The sequence below is a fragment of the Athene noctua genome, chromosome 3 (genome assembly GCF_965140245.1).
Source record: "Athene noctua chromosome 3, bAthNoc1.hap1.1, whole genome shotgun sequence".
NCBI lineage: Eukaryota > Metazoa > Chordata > Aves > Strigiformes > Strigidae > Athene > Athene noctua.
In genome coordinates this window covers 88,342,221-88,356,802 of record NC_134039.1, presented here as the reverse complement: position 1 = coordinate 88,356,802, position 14,582 = coordinate 88,342,221, and the positions used below count along the sequence as shown (strand labels likewise).

The window sequence follows — 14,582 nt, the reverse complement described above, 5'->3', positions numbered from 1 at the left end:
ACCCTTATTCTAAAATTAGACCCAAGCCCAAGCGATAGTTTAGCATGTAGAAAAGAGAAAGGCAGTCCTCAATATTTAACATAGGCTGGCACCTGGGAGAGGAAATCACAGCGTTTGCGAAGAAGCGTGCTTGGCGGTGTGCAGCAGTATGGACTGTGGCCCAGGACGATGTGAGGACAAATAGCAGCAGGAATAAGTAATTGGGGAGAGATACTTGCTGTGCGTGACGGCGCTTTCTCAACCTCCTGCTTACTGATAGGAAAGAAGCCCTGTGCCCCAGGCGCGGGGAGCTCCGGCCGCGCTGGACCCACAGTGGCTGCTGGCTGGGGTGTTCAGGGTACGTGCGCGCGATTACTTGGTTAACAGCCTGAACAACTCACACTCATAGATGATATATTTTTTGTTGCTTTCCGTTTTAGTAGCTGAAATTGCTCGTTCAGCCAGCAGTTGTGGTTAGATGTTGGAAACACTGAATGAAACTCCAGCGGCTCGTGGTTTGTAAAGTTATCATCCTTCTCAGTTTAAAATCTGTTAATCCAGTTGCTTTAAACCTTTTTTTTTAAGCAAACTGGTAGCAGCTCTTTGAATGGAATGTGCAACTGGAGATTAATGAAAAATGATATGTTTGCATTCAGCTGAAGCTGGAGATGAAATGTCATCTTGTAATGTTTACACCTACAGCTGAAAAACGCTACCACCAGCTTCTCCTTGTCGGTGGTGTTTGTCATGGCAGATGCTTCGGTTACTGAGCATGTGCGTCTGTATCAGAACACTGCGTGGCAGTGACCCTCCTCTCCAGGAGCTTGTGTGAAAACTGTCATGTCAAGCCTGTTGTCATGTCAACTTGAACAGAAATCCTTCCTTGTCCTAAATGATAAATCACGTCGTGGAGTAACAGATTTTTAATTCTGGTATCGGAGCGTAGAGGTTGATCCTGCTCGTGTTGGAGCACTCTCTGAGGCTTCTCGCCGTCCCTCACTGTCTTTGCCTTGCCACATGAATTCTGGTTCTCCTGACACCCCCCGAGTGTGAGGAGCCTCCGCAGTTTGTTTCTTCTGCGAGGCTGTGGAGGAGCATCCACACCCTGTGACTCGGTGACCGTCCTCTCTAGTTGTCTCTTTGCTGCCGGCTTCTGGGGGGTGTGTGGATAACACATCATCCTGAGCCCAGACGGCTGCGGTGGCAGGAATGGGGGATCTCAGTCCCGTTCTGGAAGCTCAGATGTTTTATTCCACAACGCAGCCTGTTCGGGTTTGTTCCTCTCCCAGGGGTGACCAGCCTGAGGATTGCCAGAATGCCTTGTCTGCAATTAAAACATCAACAGTGCTTTTCACCCTCAGCTTCTTTTAGCAGGACAAAGAGAAAACAGTTGCAAGACAAGAACATAGAGAAAACACCCCTTTAAGTGGAGTAGAAAGGAGGTTCTGTGAGCTGTGCTGGTGCTCCAGCTGCCCGCGCCGCATGCTGTGGGCGCGGTGCCCAGCCCCGTGCCGCTCTCGCCGGGCAGGCTGCTGGATCCAAGGGTGCGCGAGGAAACCCTGCCAGAAGCCGTCCCCTCCCCACCTCTGCGTCCCTGTGACCTGCCTGTTAAACGAACAGACCCACTTGCAGCTTTTTGGATGCGGACCATGTCACCGCTCCCTCCCCAGGCTGCTGTTCCTCCCCGCCGTGGTGCTCCCGTGTACAGCTCTGCTGGCCCTGATTTGCTGTTGCAGATTTTGGCTGCAGAGGTTAATCTCAGCCCCGTCAGGGATCAGGTGCCCTGGAGCGGCCTGAGCAGGTCAGAGTGTCCGCGGGCATCAGGTGGAGATGGGCAGAGTCCAGCCCCCGCTCCTCCTTGTGCCCGTTAACCGGTTTCTTACACTCTGCAACGTGCAGTGCCTTGTCCTGCTGGTTCCTGTGTGCTGCAACGGATCTTGTGCCCTTATTAGTTAATTACTTTAAGCATATATCTGGATATGCGTGTTTTTAAGAATTAACAGTGTAATCACTAAAATCCTAGATTAGATAGTGATTAGATTTAGTAAACAAATTGTTAGCTGCAGTTCATTCAGTGCATCTTGAAATGCCCTGTTCGGGGCTTTCTCAGTCTTCAGGATTCAAGATAACAGCGTGGATTTTTCAATTGAATCTGCCATATTAATAACTGAGACTAAAGGAAGATTTGAAGGTTGCTTTCTGCATCTTTTGCTTCTTTGAAAGGTTCATCTCATTTAAATTGAGATATTGAAAAAAGGCTGGTGATTTAGCTGCATGAGGAAATGGAAGTAGGGACTGATGAGGAGACTTCATAGGCGCAGCCTGATGTTTTTGGCAGTCTGAGTTCATATCGCACTGCAAGGACCAAGTATGTGTACTCAAAAATAACCATAAATAAGGAAGAGATTTTATAGAAATTAAAGTGAAAAGGCGGTTACTGAAAGTCAGTGCTAATAACAGAAGTTAAACCAATGGTATTTGGCACGGAATATGGTCTTTGAAGGACCACAGCTTCACCAGCCTCCCCTCTCCAGCTTCCCTCGGCCCTCGTCTGGGGGTGGCCCCAGCGGAAGAGCTGGGCTGCGGGAGCGGGGACTGCGCGGCAGGCGGCTTCGTTGGGGTGGCGAGGAGGAGGAGGGCTCTGCTGCCCCAGGAGCTCACCTGCAGCTGCTCACCCACAGGCGCCTGCTCTTCATCCCCTCGGTGCGCAGGGGGGGTGCGAGTCAGGACTCCCTGTCCCCACGCCCATCCCCTGCAGTGGAAGAGCAGGAAAACCACTGCGGTGCCTCCGCGGACCCCTCCTCTCGTCACCCCGAGAGCCTCCTGGGGGGCACCATGCCAGCAGCGTGGCCGCCTGCCCGTGGCGGCGAGGGGTGGTGCTTCCCCGGGCTCCCGGGCTGCCCCGGCCCGGCTCTGCCAGGGGCTGTGCCCGGCTCGCGCTCACGCAGGGCCGCAGGCCCTTGCCGGTCGCCCTCCAGCAAACCCTTGTCCTCGCGGCTGTGGCGGAGCGAGGGAAGCGTTCCCGGTGCTTGTCCTGGGGTGGGGTGCTGGCCGCGTGACGCCCTCACGTCCCCACGTAGCGCACCTTGGTGCAAGGGTAATGACCGTCGTGCCCCCTCATTCTGCGCGGGGAAGCGCCGCGCCAGTCCCCTGCTCAGGTCTGGCATTGGGCAACGCATGCAGGAGCCGTTTTATTCACTGAACTGTTGACTTGGCCAGATACAGCAACAGTGTGTGTGGGTGTGAAATTTCCTAGAGATCGCTTCCTATTTTCTTCCAGATTGTTGTTAAAAATGATTGGCAGCTTTGAGCTGAGGACAGGTCCTTGGGAGACCCAGCTGTAACTTTCTCGTTTACTGGTGATTCCTCTTACTGGTGAACTCATCTCTAATCCTCCCAACAACAGTCTGCAGTAATCTTCATTTTCTATACTGGTGTCATGTAGCAGAACACCCAGAGTTTTAGCAAAGCCACAGAACCTCATCTGACCCCTAACTATCATCTCATTTAAAAGTTTTGCTAACAGCAATGCTCTAAAATGAATATTTGCATTCTTTTTTATTTGTATCTCAAACCATTATTCTCATTTAAACAGTTACTTCTATAAATTGAGAGATTTTAATTTATGTGCAAATTAGATACCTTTCCAAAAAATACACAACTGTGTTTCTAGCTGATAGTATCTTATTTAGCTGGTGTCCACATTGCTCCATTTGTGGCACCGGGAATTTGGATGGAAAGACCTAGGGATCTGTTTGAGAGAGAAGACCTACTTTTTTTCTTTGTAATATTACACTCTGAAGAAACAAATTAATTATAATCAGAATGTTCAGAAGAACATTCTGTCTCTGAAGGAGACTTTACTGCTATCAGAGGACTTTTTTTGCCCTTGGTGCTACCGCATCAGCCTGTGATTAGTGAGCACGGTCCTCCTGCAGCCCAGATCTCCCGAACACCGTCAGGGTAGGGCAGAACCCCCCAGCCTGTGTCAGCACGGTGGCCCCCGCGCAGGGAGGGCCCCTCCACCCTCCTCCGTGCGGGCTGGGCAAGCTGTACTTCTGCTTGCCAGCCCCGTCAGGCTGGGCCCGGGCCTGGGGGAGGGTGCAGCTGCTCCTGGCCAAAGAGGCTTTGCCCTGTGGCACAAAGGTGCCCGTCTGCATTTCGGGGCATTGCCTGGGGCTCCTGCTCCCACAGAGGGTGCCGTGGGGCTGGGGGGTGGCTCGGTGGGGCAGGACTGCTGAGGGGGATTTCTGTAGTCGTTCTGTTGCCTGTTGTCATGGCTTAAGCCCAACTGGCAACTGGGCACCACACAGCCGCTTGCTGACTCCTCTCTGCTCCGGTGGGATGAGGAGAAGGATTGGAAAAAGAAAGAAGTAAAACTCCTGGGTCAAGATAAGAACAGTTTAATAACCAAAAAAAGGTTGAGAAAAAAAAAAAGTAACGAAAAGGAAGATAACAAAAAGAGATAGAAGTAAAACCCAAGAAATACAAGTGATGCAGGATTGCTGGTGGTGCCCAGCCAGGCCTGCCGCAGCGATTGGCACCTCCTGGCCGACTCTCCCCAGTTTATGTACTGGGCGTGACATCCTGTGGATGGAATAGCCCTTTGGCTAGTTCTGGCCGTGCTCCCTCCCAGCGTCTTGAGCACCTCCTCGCTGGCAGAGCATGGGAATCTGAAAAGTCCTTGACTTAGGATAAGCGCCACTCAGCAACAGCTGAAACATCTGGGTGTTATCAATGTTATTCTCACACTAAATCCAAAATACAGTACCAGCTACTAAGAAGAAAATTAACTCTGTCCCAGCCAAGAGCTGGACACCTGCTCAAATTATATCCCTAAGTTGAGCAAGTCCTGTGTGCTGGGCAGTCCTGGGAGTCGGGACTGATCCTGGTTGGAGCTGGGACTGAGTCTGTGCAGGCTCTGCTGTGCAACCAGCTGGGCTCCTCAGGGTGAGGGGGGGTCGCAGGGACCTTCCTCCCATTGGGGGTGAGCGTTTCACTTTCGGAGCGTGCTGCTGGCGCCGTGGGGCGGTGAGGGCCGGCTGCGGGCCGGCCGCGTGTGGAGGAGCTCAGGACAGCTCTGCGGGTGCTGGCGGTGGGGCTGCGGTGCTGAGCTGGGCGTCTCCCCCCAAAACGGCAGCCCCTCTCCACCCCGCCTGGCTGCGGGGAGAAATGGGACGAGGATACTGATTTTCACCCCCTTCTTCTGCCCTTTGTTTAAATAGTGTGTCCAGACACTCGCTTTCCTGCAGCGTCAGAGCCAGCAGCTTCGTTATAGCCCTGGTTCATTAACGGCCCCTTGGTCCCGCTCCCCCGCCGGGCTCTCCTCCGCGCCCAGCAGGAGCCGGGGCAGCTCTGCCCCTCGGGCCCTGCACAGCGGTGCGGGAAGGCGCCTGCTCTGCGCGGGGCGGGGGCCCGGGGGGGTTTGGTGCAGCAGCCTCGAGGGGAGCGGGAGCTGCCGCTCTGCTGGAGATGAGAAGTGGCCGAGCGAGAGGCGGCGGGGCCCGTCGAGGGGTGGGAGCCCCGCGGTTCTCACCCGTCTCTCTCCCCTGGGGGCTCTGCAGAGTGTCCCCTGACCGCGGCCGCGCAGCTGGAGCTCAGCGCCGAGATGATCAAGGCCCTGCGCAACGGGGGAGCGCACCTGGATTTCCGGACGCGGGAGGGGATGACGGCTCTGCACAAGGCCGTCCGGTGCCGCAACCACGCGGCGCTGCTGGTGAGTCGGGGGGAGCCCCCAGCCCTGCGCCCCCCATCCCCCCCGGCTCCTGCTCCCACCCCATCCAGGCCTGGCAGGGTTGTGCCCTCCCTGGGCCAAAGCGTCTCTCGCGCTGCTGTCGGGGAGCACGGCCCGTCTCAAACGCGTGGCCCTGGTCATGGCGGCCGTGGGGGGAGGACGAGGTGGCACTGCCTGGCGCCATGGCCGGAGCAGCCCCGGACCCCCGTGGGTTTTGGTCCGAAGCTGCAGAGCGAGGCAGGCGCTTCTCTTACAGACGCTGCTGGACCTGGGTGCCTCCCCGGACTACAAAGACAGCCGGGGGCTGACCCCCCTGTACCACAGTGCCATGGTGGGGGGGGATCCCTACTGCTGCGAGCTGCTGCTGCACGACTACGCCCGACTGGGCTGCGTGGACGAGAACGGCTGGCAGGAGATCCACCAGGTGGGACAGACGGCGGGATGGGCTCCGGTCCCTTCCCTTCCCTCGGGTGCTGCCAGCGGAGCTCTGCTGGCGGGCAGGGCCAGCACAGGGGCCAGGCTGCTGCCTGGAGGGCTTCAACGTGCCGTGCCAGCTCTGGCTGCCATCCCAGGCCCGTGCTCAGGCTCTTTTCTTCTGGCCTTGGTCAGGGGTGTCTGGGATCCTCCCCACATTGTGACTGCTCAGAGGACAGCGCTCTGGGATCTCAGTCCCACGCCCGAGGCATCCTGGTTCCAAAGCACCGTTGTGTCTGACCCCTTTTATACATTGACCAGTGGACTTGGTGTAGGGAAGAGATGGGCGAGGGTTGAGGGGACCCAAACTGGCTTTTTGCTTCAAGACCTGAGACCCTTTGGGAGAAGGGACGCTCTGCCTGGAGTCCCCGTGTCTTGGGCCGTGGCGGGGGCAGGTGGTTGTCTTTGGGCCCGTAGCCTCCTGAAGCACCCAGCCATCAGCCCCCTGCAAGGTGGATGAGTACTGGCATGGCCAAGGACGAGAATGGAAAAACAAGAGATGTGTGTGTGTGATCTCCATCGGCGTCCTCTATCCTCCCTTGCCCTGGCAGATCTTTGAGGACTGCTGGTCCCAAGATGGACCAAACGTAGAGGAAAACACCCACCAGTTCACTAGAGACGTGGGGCCGTTGTCGTCCTCTTTGCCTGCGTGTGCTTTGGGGCTTCTTTTCAGCAGATAATTATACTGAGACAGCAAACAGTCGGGAGGAGGCCTTGGTACCAGTGTGATGCTGATCCAAAATTTGCAGTTGATCTGGAGGTAATTTGTCCCATCAGCAGCTGGGTGTCTGTTGCTGTAAGGAGCAGCAGTGTGTCTGTGTGCACATTAACGGGACTTGCCAGGTTACAGTTCCAGCCCAATTCAACTATTCTAGTGTGGATGAATCCAGCAGAGGATGTTATGGGATTTAACATCTTCCTGCTGCTCCTGATTTTTTTTTTTCTATTTCTTTTTTCCGTTTTGCTTTTCGAGCAGGCATGTCGCTATGGCCATGTTCAGCACCTGGAGCATCTTCTCTTCTACGGAGCTGATATGACTGCACAGAACGCCTCAGGAAACACCGCTCTGCACATTTGTGCTCTCTACAACCAGGTACACCCGTGGGGGCTGGGGCATGAGAACAAGAAAGTGTAGATGGGGCACGAGCCTGCCTGAGATAGAGAGAGCACAGCATGGGGCTGGAACACCCCATGGCTGTTACTGTTCCCAGACCCAGGGAGGGTCTTCTGAATTCATCCACCCTCTGTCCTGGGGTGAGGCCGTTTCTGTAAAACCAAGTTTGAATTTTGCATTCCTCAAGAGGCAGGTGGCCAGAGAAGAGTCCATGCTCCCCTTTCCAAGATGCTGTTGCTAATTTACTGCCTAATGTGTTGTGTCATTTTTCCTGTGGTTCCTGTTCCTACTCCCCAGCAAGCGCCCATTGCTGGGAGGGAGCAGTCCGTGTGGGTGGAGAGTGCTAATTTGGCCCAGGTGATCACATTTAATTTGAGGTGGGCGTGTGCCCCAGGCAGGGCTTGTTGGGCACATCCTGGGGCTTTTGTTCTGCTCTGGGGAAGGTGTGGGGACTGGGCTCCTTCTCTCAAATGGCCCTAAATTCTTACTACTAATCTCTGAATTTTGAAGACGACTGTCCAGGGAGCGTAGGGCACTCTTTCTGTTTTCTCTTCTGTGTGGTCATTAACCTCAGCTCAGGAGAAGTTGAGGTGGTGAAGAAGCCCCCTCTGATTGTGTACATCCACTGTTCTCTTTGAGATGCACAGGTCAGTATCTCAGGATTTCTTTTGTAGGTTTTGTTCCTTCCTAGAGATTTTTATCCATTGTATTATGTGTTTCTTGATTGTAAAGGGAATTTCAGTTTCTGAGGTGTGCTTTCAAAACTAAACCCTGTTATGTTTTGCCACAGCCGGTGGTAGGTGAGGCTGAGTTGTGGCTCGCTGGGTGGTGGGTACATTCTGCACACCGAGGGCTCCTGCCCCGAGGTGCCCGTCAGCTGGGGTGGCTGGGTAGGGCGGTGTTAAGGAGTGCAGGGGCTCCTCAGCATGTTGGCTCAGCACCATTTAGCAGCAGAGAGCATTCAGAACAAGGCCTGCTTTGGGAAATAGCAGTACCTGGGAACGTGTGGTGGCCGCTGCACCCTTGGGCCGATGGTCAGGCCCAGCCGTGGTGCCGGTGCCCCAGAGCTGCGCACGGGCGGGCGGAGCTGGTCACCTTGGGGCTGGGGGCGGCTCGCAGGGGTGAGCATCTTCCGGGCTGGTGCCAGAGGAGGCTGAGTGCAGTGAGACCGTGTGCTTTGCTTCTTTGTTGTCACTGGCCTGTGGTGCTAACTGGTGTCCTCCCCTTCCACAGGAGAGCTGCGCTCGGGTTCTCCTCTTCCGCGGTGCCAGCAAAGAGATTCGCAACTACAACAGCCAGACAGCGTTCCAGGTGAGGCAGCGAGCGCTGGACCTGCTTGTGCCTGCTCCCTCCTCGGGCACACGTGGGGCAAAGCGTAACGGGACGCACCCGTCAGTTCAGGGTGTCTGTTCTGACACTGCCCTAATTGCTGCTGGGGCAGGAGGGGGGAAGGAGAAGGTGTGGCATGCGTGGAGGGGGCTGTGAAGGTGGGGCCCTGTGGTGGGGGACTGAAAGAGCTTGGCCCGTCTGGACACGTGTAGTGAAAGTGGGAAGGAAAAGTTGCTGCTGTCTGTAGAAATGTGGTAAATGTTAGAGAAGGAGCAGAATCCTTAGAAAAATGAAGGACAGTGTTGCCACAGAAACGAGTGCACCTAAACTTGCTGTTAATAAACTTAAACTGGAGGTTAGGAGACCTCTAGCCACAAGAGGAGTGAAACTCCGGAGTAGCTTTCTGGTAAAGGCTCTGGGGGACACCGGTGGGGAAGGGGAGCCCGGCCGTGTTGCAGCGTGACTCCGTCCGTCAGGCTGCAGGCGTGGGACGTGCCTGCAGGCTGTGATGCAGGTGCTCTCCTCCCATCCCATGCCCTTCTTGAAAGTTATTGAACCGGGAATAGCCATTCTGTCTGTGCTCTTACTGAAGCACAGTCACTTGCCTGAGGCCGCTCCAGAAACGTTGTGACTCAGTGTCCAGCTAATACTGATCTTCAGGTGTCCCTTGAGAGCAGAGAGTGTCTGTCAGCCTCTTACTCGTGTACCAGCTCGGCTGGCTGCGGATGAGCTCACGCTGTTAGCCCTTTAGAAATACTTTTTCTCACTTCTCTTCGATGCTGTTTGTAGCAGCTGTAGGCCGCACAGTCTCAGGTGTGACCGTGTTGATGCTGTGGTCCCTGTGAACGTCCTGCTGGGCCGCCTTATTCCAGAGGCAGCCACACGTGGCACGTGTGCGGCCGCTGTGGGAGGCGGGCAGGGCGCTGCTGGGCAGATGCTCTGCACGTGCTGGGGATCTCCCACCTGGGCTGTGCTTCCCCAGGCTGGCTCCCGGCAGGGGTGGGTGTGTCTGGTGAGCCTCGTGTGTCCCCAACCTCCCCGGAAAGGAGCCGAGTCCCTGCGCAGCGCGTGCCTGAGCGCGGCGAGAAGCCCGAGTGCTCTGACCTGACCCAGCCGTGGGCTGGCTGTGCTTTGCCCTGAGCCCCCTGCTGCATGGTGCTCTGTTCTGCAGGAGGACATTGCATTTGAATTTTAAGTATACTTTAATGCAAATTAAGCATACTGTCCCCAAAAGAGTGTGTAGAACTCTCACGTGTACTTACCGTGACTGTATATAGGAATTGGGCAGCCGTGAGGAGGTAATCAGTTACGAGTCACTTGTGTGTATGGTGTGAGGAAGTGGTTATGTAGTTTCAGGATATGAATACATAGGTTATAATGTTGTTTAAACGCGATTTCTTTATTATGACCATGTTGCTTACAAGCTGTGCTATGTCTTGGCTTGAATGCTGAGAGGAAAAAGGGCCTTGACGGTCCAAGTGAGCATCCTTGTAGGTGGTCTGGTGTTCTGTCCTGTGCAGGAGCTTGAGGTTTATGCCGTGCAGTTAATTCACCTGTTAAGTGCTGGTTGTCTGGCCGTGGCTGGGAGCATCGTTCCTGTGGGGAAGCGTGTTCCTGGGGGAGTCTCTGTCTCTCTTGTGAGCCACCGCAGCTTTGCTCTGAGTGACGGGTGGGACCTGGTGAACCGCAGCAGATGCTGAAGGATGCCCGGGCTCAGCCCTTCCCCTCTGTGCCCTGTGATCTCCCAGCTCAGGGCAGGGTCTGCTGTGCTCAGGCTGCTGCCCTCGGCAGGGCTTTGCTCTGGGGATTGAGGATAGTCCCATCTGGCTGCTCTCCTATTCAATGTAAAAATATTTGTTTCCAGGGAAGGGCTTCTTGCAGGAAACTGCTGCTGCCTTTTTGAGATGAGCTGACCTTTTGGAATCAAGAGATGGAGGAGGGGCAATCTTTTTGCTTTGGGCGTTTGCAGGACGTGGGGTGGTGTAGCAGGTGGTGGAGGGAGGCAAATGGCTCCTGCTCCAGTTTTGCTGGTGTCCTGCAGAGTCCTAGTGGGCTTTAGTAAGGGAAAAACAGTGTTTGTCTCTTCCTTTTTGAAGCAGTGTGACTAAATGGTAGTTTCTTCCAGAGAATGAAGACTGGTTGGTAATCCAGTCATTCTGTTTACTGGCAAAGCCAAATCAGAATTTGATATTAGTGTGGTGTTCTCCCGTGGTCACGGGGTGCTGCCTTTCCACGATGGAGTTCCAGCAGGGCGGAGGAGAGCCGAGTCCGGACGAGGGAGCGTGGGCTGCCCCAGGAGTTCTGTGCCTGCCCGCGTGGCTGTGCAGTCCGTTTACAGCACATACCTCCCATTAATTTGATTGCTGCTGTTAATCAGATAGCTTGGTGTCAGTGGCCAGAGATGACTCGAGATAGCAGTGAGTAATTTAGAGGGTTCAGCAGTTGTAATGTGTTGGTTATCTTCCCTGAGGCCCGTGGCCCGGGGTGATGTGCTGCCTCTCCCGTGCCCAGTCCTGACCCTGCTCGTGGCAGTGCTGGCAGCACCGCGCTCTTGGTGGCTTCAGGGAGGAGTGTGAGGGTGGGGTGGGTTTGGGGTGAGTTTTCCCAGAGTATCTTCCCAACTTTGGGCAGTCTGCATCTCTCTGTTTTCCTGAGCCAGGTTTGTACCTACCTCTGTCTCCAGTAGCCCTTAGCTGGCTTTTGACCCATAAAATATCTGAGCCCCCGTGCAGATACTGCCCTTCCCAAAGCTCCCCAGCCTCACCCAGACACCTGGCAGAAGGATGGAGACATCACTCTTTGGGTAGGATACTGCGTGCTCAGAATGACTGGATGAAGAGAAAGCTGGATTTTTTTTTTTCCCTTCCAGCTGCTTTAGCAGTGTCCCTGATCAGAAACGCAGTGCTGCTGAAGCACCAGTGTTGTCCCAAGCCCCCCTCATGCTGCTCGCTGGCTGGACTTGGGGTGTTGGCCACCGGTGTGCTGGGGAGGGGACGGGTGCTCAGGCCAGGACTGTGGAAACCAGCAGTTGCTGCTGTGGATGTGGTGAACCCTCCATCCTGCTGAAACAACAGGAGGGCGCCCCGTGGAGGGCTGAAACGTGTGGCCAGGCACAGGGGTGGTTGTGCAAACACTGCGAATGGGGGCCCAGTCAGTCGGCGTGTGCTCCCTCCCACCAGTGGTCTGTGCTGGGTCCCAGGAGCTGGAATCCTCTGTTTGTAAGTTTAAGTTCAGGATGGTGACATTAGGCAGTGTTTTGTCTCTTGGGAGGGTGAAGACTTGTCTGTAGGTCTTGTTCTTCAAGAGGCGCTTTTTAGTATTGCAACAAGGTCACCCACCCTCCCTACCTCAGCCTTTCTCTCGCACAGGACTGTTGATAGCTCAAAGTCCTCCAGGTCAGCTTGTCCACAGTTTTTTGCAGTTTTCCTGAAAGTATTAAGGGCTAGCTGCTGTTAAACTCTGGTATTTTGGGTTTCTCTTTTTGCTTTCCTTAATGTCAGGTTGGCAGAGTGATTGCGAAAGAGAAGACCTTTCAAATTCTGTGAATGAGAGTGTCCCTCTCCAAGCATGCGAATCACATGATTTGACTTGGAAATGAAATCATTTACCTTTGCAAGCTGAACTCCATCAGAATAATGATCCACACCTGGTGTTGTAGACAGAAACAGCCTTTCTGTGTCACACGGGGGTTCTAATCCAGCTCGCTCCAGGCCTCCAGGGCCTTTTCTGCTGAGCTGCTCCCAGGTCTGTCACTGCCAAAGCTGCTTCCCCAGACAAGGACTTTGTGTTTGTCCTTTTTCAGTTCTGGGGGTCCTGCTGGCCCCTTCCTCCAGCCTGCCCAGGTCACTCTGGGGGGCAGCCCTGCCCTCGTGGATACCGACCATTTCCCCCACTTCGGTGTTGCCTCCAAACGTCACCTCTGTGGTGCCCCACCTCTCCCTGGCTGTTGGGTGGAGAACGACCCATGAACCACCACGCTGACTCTAACCATCCAACCAGTGTTCTGCCATCTAGCTGTCCATCTATCCATACATGTCCTCATTTCTGTACAGACAAAGATGGGGCATGGAAGGCTCCATCTGTCTCACCTCCCTGTGTCCTCTGAGGTAACTGCTGGTCTTATCTGCCTCTCTCTCGCAGGGGTTGGGCCATCTGTGCTGCTCCTGTCTCAGCTTTCTGCCTGTTGTGGGGCTGGAAACTTCTGCCACCGCAGGGGCCCTGCTCTCCTCCACATGGAGGTTTCTCTGTAAACAGCAGGAGAATCCTAAAGTGCTGCCATTCAGCTCTACCGAACAGGTCGTTTCTGCTCCCTGTGCCTGGGCATCTGCTTCCCCATCAGTCCCAGCTGCTCCAAGTGATTGGTGTGAGCTGGGAGTGGGACGCTGCCTGAGCTGGGTTTCTGATCACCTGGCTGGTCTCTGCCAGTGCACCAGGCCTGGCTTTCCTGTTCCTCTCTGCTTTTCAGATGTCTTAAGGACTCACTTAAGGGTTTTCTTTCTCAGGAGCCCAGTACTCTGATAGGGTTAGACCAGGTGTCGCGTGCTGGCAACCCTGCACTTAGAACCTCTGGGTCATTTTTTCACCTTTTGTTTAATAAAAGTAGCTTTTTCCAGTTGCCTGCCTCTCTGTAAAAAGTAGGAAGAGTCCAGGTTCCTATGGTCAGGTCATCACTTGCCTCGCACTGTGTTTTTCAGTGGCCTGTTAGAGATGCCAGTGGTTTCCTTCCAGGAGGCATCCAAGTTTTATCTTGCTTACAATGTTGACTTCCCAGTTTTCATTCCTGAACCCCACATCTCTAACAGAGCCTGAACTTTGTGTTCTCAATGTCAAGATGGATCTTTCTTGTCTGAAAAGTTTTGGAGGTTCCTGATGCTGCCTGTGTATGTCCCTGGAACATCTGTGGGTCAACCCCGATGGCCATATGAGAGACCTTGCTGGAACAGGCATGGTGGAGGATCCAGCCCTAATCAGAGGAGGGCTTTCAGTGCCCAGTGACTTCAGAATCACTTGTTAATATCTCCAGCCTTCATACTTCTGGTGTGGACACCTGGAACTCTCCACAAACACATTGCTTGGCCAAAGTCAAAGGTGTCTTTTCCCTTGTCTCCTCAGCACCATTTCTGATGTCCAGACTGTGGCCTTCAGAGCTGATCCATCTGAGGCCCCAGTGCTGCTTATAGCACCAAAATCATGGCATATAGGGAAAATACCCTGTGAATGCAGCATGGTTGTATGGTGTAACCGTGCCTGTGAAACCCCGCTGGCTGTATGGTGTAACAGTTTGTCTCCATTTGGTCTTCACTCTGCTTTGGACCATTTACTTCCCAAGGTATACATGGGGAAAATGATCATAAATGTCTGAGCTTGTTACCAATGAGCTTTTGCAGCCAGTAAAGGTGGCTGTGAGGACCTGTCAAAATGTGAACTCCATGCTGGAAACTGTAACTATGAAGAGATAATAATTTGGTGTTTATTTGAAAAAACCCTCCATTTTCTTTCATATTTATCTAAAGTTTTACTTATGTATGTGAGCAGGTAACTCTGGTATCAACTAAACACAGATTGTTGATTTCTTTCCTGTTGAAGTTGTGTGTCCGTGGAGCTGCGGGATGGCTTCTGTTAGCTCAGCCCAGATGTGTCTGGTGGAGGCTTCAGAAGTGCGGACAAGTTTCTTAATGATCAGTAAATGTCAATTTTGTACAAATTTCTTTAACCATGACTATCACGAGGACAAACTTTTCCATTTATACATATACAGGATTGTCATATGCAGAATATAAAAATAGTATGCAAACAGTTGCTTCAAATCCCTTATTTCACTGAAATTTAACAATCCGTGCTGCTACTTTTTTGTCAAAAAGTTCTGTCCCTTTGCTGCAGTTTTGTGCTTTTTTTTTTCTCCCCGGGCTAAATTCTTCTAAACAGGTTTTTGTGATGGGTGGGGTTTTTTTT

General features: G+C 53.7%; 1 protein-coding gene across 11 annotated transcripts in view; it reads left to right on the top strand.

Annotated features, from left to right (window-relative positions):
- SHANK3 (SH3 and multiple ankyrin repeat domains 3) overlaps positions 1-14,582 on the top strand; it is a 351,907-nt gene that overhangs the window by 82,715 nt on the left and 254,610 nt on the right. For 10 of the 11 annotated variants that reach the window (XM_074903628.1, XM_074903627.1, XM_074903631.1 and 7 more), the window contains 4 exons: positions 5,544-5,695; positions 5,970-6,137; positions 7,164-7,280; positions 8,535-8,612. The exons of the other annotated variant lie outside the window; for it this stretch is intronic. In XM_074903628.1, coding sequence (XP_074759729.1) covers positions 5,544-5,695; positions 5,970-6,137; positions 7,164-7,280; positions 8,535-8,612 — 515 coding nt within the window. The remainder of the gene's footprint in view (positions 1-5,543; positions 5,696-5,969; positions 6,138-7,163; positions 7,281-8,534; positions 8,613-14,582) is intronic. 11 annotated transcript variants of the gene reach the window in all.